Raw genomic sequence first — 7038 nt, forward strand, 5'->3', positions numbered from 1 at the left:
TGTGCTATTTTGTTGATGAAGTTACCACATTTGTTGTCACTCTCTTTAGATGACGGGGTTCGTATCTCAGTTTATTCCCTTACCCTAATCTAATTGCGGGGGGCTCTCCTACCCCCAACCCTTTCCCTTACACTGACCTAGGTTTGTATCCAATTCCTACCTTTACTTTAACCTTCGTACGCCCAAGGGGGTTTCCCGTAATATAAATAAATGCCATCATTGACATTGGGGTTTCTGCTTTATGGTTCCGCGTATCCTTATAAATGCAGCCTTATGAGCATACCAATTCCTTAAATGCCGGCTCTTTCCATTTTTATCCAGTACCGCACGTATGCTAAAATATAAATCTGGTTAATATAAAAAGCATTACAAAAACTTTAAATATGTTAAAAAAATAAAATAATTGCGCGTCAATTCCAGGGAATGCAGTAGTTCGCCAAATACATGGTACCGCAGTTACTCTGTACATTACGGTAAACAATATGGCTGCGCTGTCAACCTGATGTTCATTCTCTTTTGATAGTTGCTTTTCAAGTTTATTTTCAGAGGAGACAAACTCAAAAGTCAGCCCTTCACTAAAGTAAAATGAAAGCGGCAAATGTTTCATGTTTTGTTTTCAAATTCATTCGCATACACAGGCGTGAATTATGCCGAGCAAGGACAGCAGGTCAACAGTCCAGCACTACCCAGTTTCAACAGGACTGCTCGCCCGGTCACCACTTGCCATTTAATAGATGTATCGGCCACATACTCCACAGGAGATATTCAACGGAGTCATCGGTCAAAGACTGCCGGGGATTGTTATATAGGAACCATGGAGACCCGTCGCAAGTTGTACAGTAAGCTAGAATGACACACAAAGCACGATTTCACCATTTAGAAACTGCTAAGCCACATAGCAATAACACGTTTAACTGTTGCAATAGCTTGTGCAAGAATCTGAATGACTCCTGTTGCGGTAGATTGGAGCCCATGGAACTGCCCCCTGTGGGCGCCAAGAGTGTGCTGGTGAAAATCCTGGCTGCTCCAATCAACCCATCAGACATAAACATGATCCAAGGTGAGGCCAAGTTATTATATTACATGTGTTACTTTATGGGGTAACATGGTTTTGCTTGGTTTAGCACTGTCATCTTGAATTGTCTACATATCAGAGATTATTTTCTTTGAGTAGGCACCGATATTCTGACCTTGTTTTCACAGGCACCTATGCTATCCTACCTGACCTGCCTGCAGTGGGTGGCAACGAGGGTGTGGGCCAGGTGACAGAGGTGGGCAGCCAGGTGACAACACTCAAAGTAGGCGACTGGGTGATACCACGAGACGCTGGCCTTGGTGAGTCGGGGGAGTCTTGGGGCAGGAAGCATTACAGATTAGTGGGGAAGATCGTCATCAAAATATTTTTTCAGGATGGACTGATGACTATCCACCTCATGCCTGGCTCATATCTTAATTTGGTCTACTTTGAACGTGGGGACGCAGGAGGGGGCTGTTGATTGATGTGTTGAATGTGCTAGGCTCATCCTTTTGGGTGAAATATTTGTTTCCTTGTGCACTAATATCTTCAGCATTCTTCCACCCAGTCCAACAAAATTTGTAGCAAGGGTTTACTTGCATGTTTCTTGTTGAAACAGGCACATGGCGGTCAGCTGCAGTGTTGAAAGAAGACGACCTGATCACATTGCCCAGTGACATTCCTCTGCTGTCTGCAGCTACACTAGGTGTGAACCCCTGCACTGCTGTCAGGATGCTCTCAGACTTTGAAGCCTTAAAGCCAGGTGTGAAAATTGCAGACACATACAGAGACACCACCACTTTCACCCTTTATGCATTATTTACCTTTAGCGTTTAGTCATTCGCTTTTTTCCCCATTTGTGCTCATGTTCAGCACGTTGGTCAGCACTGACTATTTTTAAATGTGCTATATGAATAAAGGTTTTTATTTTTCTACCTAATGCAGTGAATTTTAGCTACATACCACATCACTGAGAGTGACAGAGACCTTGAGAGGCTCTTTGTTTAACTGCTTCCATGTGTGGTTGATGTCCAGGAGACACTGTGATCCAGAATGCAGCCAACAGTGGTGTAGGCCAGGCCGTCATTCAGATAGCCGCCGCCAGAGGACTACACACCATCAATGTGGTCAGAGACAGGTGACTGTCATCATTTAAGGGATTTCTGCTCCTAGACACGTTTCACTGAGCTATTCTAGTCACAAACTGACAACTAAAGTTTGTGAAAGTAACATTCATTTAGCTTGTTCCATTTACCGCCTCTCAGTAACTCACCTCCTCCCTGTCTCTGGCAGACCAGACCTTCAGCAGCTCACAGACAGACTGAGGGCCATGGGGGCCACTCACGTCATCAAAGAAGAGACACTCAGACGCCCGGAGATGAAGGACATTTTTAAGGTAAATTAGCACAGACAATTTTGTAGTTCATAACAGATCGTTCATCATTGCAAACATGTCCCACAGTTGGCAGTTTGTGTGAAATTTAAACTGGCTAGAATAATTTACATTTACATTACATTTACATTTAGTCATTTAGCAGACGCTTTTGTCCAAAGCGACGTAAAAGGGAGAGAACAGTCAAGCTAAGAGCATCAAAAAACATGGTGTAACAATAAATACTACTTTACATAAGAATTATAAAAACGACCTAGAAAGGAAAAAGAAGTGCAGGAATGTAACTGCTGAAGTGCAAGTTAAGCGCTAGTCAAGGTGCCAGTTAGGAAGGGAGGTGCTCTCTGAAGAGTTGGGTCTTCAAAAGCTACTCACTGTGTTACAGACGTGTCCTCGACCGAGACTGGCTCTTAATGGCGTTGGGGGGAAGAGCGCCACAGAGTTACTACGGCAACTTCAGTGAGTACTGACTGTTGCACTTTAACATTACGTCATTGTAAATGTTCATATAATGCAACATGGGGACATATTTGAATATAAGCACAAAACTGACAACACGTAAGTCATTACTCAGCTAGTTGTAATGCAGTTGTACGTGAGAGCCTTCATGCTGGCACAGATAAGATCAGATGGGGAACTATATGGATAAACAGAGTAAAAACTTATGTGATATGATATAGGTGAATAAATTAATAGTTATGTAATGCCATAAGTATTTGTATTTCTGAAGCATATATGAGGATTATCCATGAACAGTCACAGAGTCTATCAGAATTGTTATCAAAGAAGTGTCTGTTTGGATAGGGTATGTGATAAATGTGTAATCAGGGAAATGATTAACTGTTCCCCTACCCAGGCACGGAGGCACCATGGTGACGTATGGGGGAATGGCGAAGCAACCAATCACTGTGCCTGTGGTGAGCTAGTTGTTGCTTTCTGTTCTGCAAAGTTGTTGCTTTCTTTTCTCTTCAGCTCTTTTTTGCTTAGTTAGTCTTTCAATAAAGAAAGACACATAATATGTAGTGTTCTTTATATACAGTGGGGAAAATAAGTATTTGACCCCCTGCCGATCTCGCAAGTTTGGCCACTTGCAAAGAAATGTGTGATCTATAATTGTAATGGCAGGTCTATTTTAACAGTGAGAGACAGAATATCAACAAAAGCATCCAGAAAACTGCATTTTATAACAGTTATGAATTGATTTGCATTTGTCGCGGAAAATAAGTATTTGAACCCCAAACAGCAAGAATTCTGGCTCCCACAGACCAGTTATGTGCCCAAGAAGCACACAGATTAGTCCTCAATAGGCCTAACCAGGTACACCTGATCTCTTTTGTCCAAAGAATCATACTTCACACCTTCAACCTCACCACCATGTGCAAGACCAAAGAGTTGTCCAAGGACGTCAGAGATAAGATTGTAGACCTGCACAAGGCTGGAATGGGCTACAAAACCATCGGCAAGCAGCTTGGTGAGAAGCAGACAACTATTGGTGCGATTATTCACAAATGGAAGCAACACCAAACAACTGTCAATCGCTCTAGGTCTGGGGCTCCATGCAAGATATCCCCTCGTGCAGTATCGGTGATCATCCGAAAGGTGCAGAATAACCCCAGAACTGCACAGGGGGAGCTTGTGAATGATCTCAATGCAGCTGGGACCACAGTCACCAAGAAAACCATTGGCAACACACTACGCCGTAATTGTTTGAAGTACTGCAGCACTCGCAAGGTCCCCCTGCTCAAGAAAGCACATGTACAGGGCCGTCTGAAGTTTGCCAATGGACACTTGAATGATTCTAAGGAAGATTGGGAGACAGGATGTGGTCAGATGAGACCAAAATCAAGCTCTTTGGCATCAACTCGACTTGCCGCGTTTGGAGGGGGAAGAATGCTGAATATGACCCCAAGAACACCATCCCCACCGTCAAGCATGGAGGTGGAAACATTATGCTTTGGGGCTGTTTCTCTGCCAAGGGTACAGGACGACTCCACCGCATCGAGGGGACTATGGATGGGGCCATGTAATGTGGAATATTGGGCTTGTACTTCATTTCCTCCCATTGAAAACACAACCTTAAGGATTTGGAGAGGATCTGCATAGAGGAGTGGACCAAAATCCCTCCTGAGATGTGTGTAAACCTGGTGACCCACTACAAGAAACGTCTGACGTCTGTGCTTGCCAACAAGGGTTATTCCACCAAGTACTAAGACATGTTTTGCTAGGGGTTCAAATACTTATTTTCCGCGACAAATGCAAATCAATTCATAACTGTTATAAAATGCAGTTTTCTGGATGTTTTTGTGGATATTCTCTCACTGTTAAAATAGACCTACCATTACAATTATAGATCACACATTTCTTTGCAAGTGGCCAAACTTGCGAAATCGGCAAGGGTTCAAATACTTATTTTCCCCGCTGTACATACTCATGTACCCATTCACCTACCTTTTCTTACATGATTAAAACTTTTTTTCTTCCTTCCACCAGAGTGCACTGATCTTTAAGGATGTGAAAATACAAGGGTTCTGGGTCACGCGGTGGAAAAAGAACCACATCCATGGTATTAGAACTGTGAAAGATATAAATATATAAATATGAAAATATGAATCATATCTGACCAGATGTACACCTAAACACATATGACAAAACACATCTCTTAAAGTTAGCCTCATAAGGTTAACCTAGGGCAGGGGTCGGCAACCCTTTGTATCAAAAGAGCCATTTTGGTATCTCTCCCACCAAAAAAAAATCATTTGGAGCCGCAAATCATTAAATGATAGTGTTCTCACCTGTTTAATGTGATTTCTGTTTCTGAACATCACTGCTGAGCTTGTCTATGTCGGGGCTGTAGGACGTGACTTTCATCTTTACACAGGATTGCAGGCTAACATCTGTGAGGCGCGAGCGATATTTAGATTTTACATAGTTCATATTTGAGAAAATCTGCTCGCATAAGTATGTGGATCCAAAGATGGACAGGACTCCAAATGCATATGGTAAAAGCAATAGCCTACTTGACTGTAAAAGGAGCTTGTTATCGTTCATCAAACTATAATGTTATACGTACTGAAACGTTAATATTCAACACACGGTAGGTCTACCACAACATTTATTAGCTTGCAGCTAAATAACATTTTGACTACGAACTTTAATTTAATCCTGTAAACACTTCTCGCTCAGTATTCGTTCGTGCACTTGGCTGTCAATGGGCAAAGCTGCTGATTATCGGTTTACTGGCATGTCCCGCCTCCTGCCTGTGGCATGTACTTCCTGATGCCACATACCACCAGTTAAAGATTTAGATCCTACTGATTAGCCACATGCAGAGGCCAAAAATCAACGGAGCTTTGTCATTCACTCCCTCCACCACCCCCCACCCCCCCGACTCGGAGTCCAGCGCGCGGCTCACGGTAGCGCAATTGCGGCCCCTCGTTTAGTTGACGAAATATAAAAAAAAATATATATTTTTTTTTTTTGGTAAAGTTGCAGGGAGCCATGGCAGAGGGGCTAAAGAGCCGCAGGTTGCCGACCCCTGACCTAGGGAGTGTATGTTCTTAGATGCCTTTGTATGAACTGACTGGTTGTGATAAACTCAAGCAAACATTAACATTGATAGTTCCTTCTGTGACGCGGTACCTTTCCCCCACAGACGAGGGGGCCATGCGCACAATGCTGGACGAGCTGTGTTCCCTGATCCGTGCAGGAAAACTGTCAGCCCCCGCCTGCGCAGAACACAGCCTGCAGGACTTCCAAAAAGCTCTGGACGCTGCCATGCAGCCATACTCCTCTGCCAAGCAGGTTGTGGTCATGTGATTAATATCCGCTGGACAGCTGACCACTTGTTTCTTTGTGACCTAATAAGTCATGCAATGCACTCAGCATCACTCTTTGTGTGTGTTTATCAAGCAGACGTGTAATAAATAGGTATCTTGCATAAAAGCTCAAAGTCCAGCTTGCTATCAGTGTACGTTTTGTCATCTTTACGAAATAGTCATTGGTTGTTAATAAACCCCACTAACATGCCATGGAAATTCACACTGTCCTTGCATTGGAAGACTGTGAAACTGTTGCTTTAATTCACACCTCATCCTGGCCAAAAGGCTTGTCTCTCCCAAACAATAGTTTAATAAAGATTTATGGCACTTATTGAAGGGACATAGTAAAACTGACTCAATAGAGCAATATTTTGTATTGTTTATCAGATTTTTATCAGATATTGTTATCAGATTGCTTTGTCAAATTCATTCAGCACATCACGTGATTGTACTTTATTTCAATTTCTCAATACTGTTAGTGATGCCACAGATACACACGCACCAGTATCTTCCTGTCCAGCTTTTACAATCCTTAAAAAAAAAAAATGAAACGTTGCCCTCCAAACAAGGTCACAGGATGGATAAAGTCTTTAATATAGACTAGAGCATTTAAATCAAAGGTCATGCTTGTTTCATGTACAGGCTGAACATGGCTGCTCCATACAGTGGTTTAATGCGCCTTTAGCACGGGACAGACCGTGAAACATAGGACACACCAAGGGACTCTTGTTAAAAATGTTAAGATGTTTCGTGTCCAAAGCATTATCTACACTGGCATTTACTACCAGCGTGTCCTTTCTTTTTGTGGGGCACAA

The 7038-nt window shown here is 42.8% G+C and overlaps 1 protein-coding gene across 1 annotated transcript; it reads left to right on the forward strand.

The window, feature by feature from the left end:
• The first annotated feature begins 447 nt into the window (after positions 1-447).
• Positions 448-6431, forward strand: mecr (mitochondrial trans-2-enoyl-CoA reductase). The gene is made up of 10 exons (XM_012838728.3): positions 448-839; positions 963-1060; positions 1204-1335; positions 1635-1778; positions 2051-2153; positions 2309-2411; positions 2791-2864; positions 3262-3322; positions 4896-4968; positions 6058-6431. The coding sequence occupies exons 1-10, from the start codon at positions 586-588 to the stop codon at positions 6219-6221; spliced, it is 1206 nt and encodes a 401-aa protein (XP_012694182.2). The 5' UTR covers positions 448-585; the 3' UTR covers positions 6222-6431.
• Positions 6432-7038: the final 607 nt, after the last annotated feature.

The sequence above is a fragment of the Clupea harengus genome, chromosome 11 (assembly GCF_900700415.2).
Source record: "Clupea harengus chromosome 11, Ch_v2.0.2, whole genome shotgun sequence".
Taxonomy (NCBI): domain Eukaryota; kingdom Metazoa; phylum Chordata; class Actinopteri; order Clupeiformes; family Clupeidae; genus Clupea; species Clupea harengus.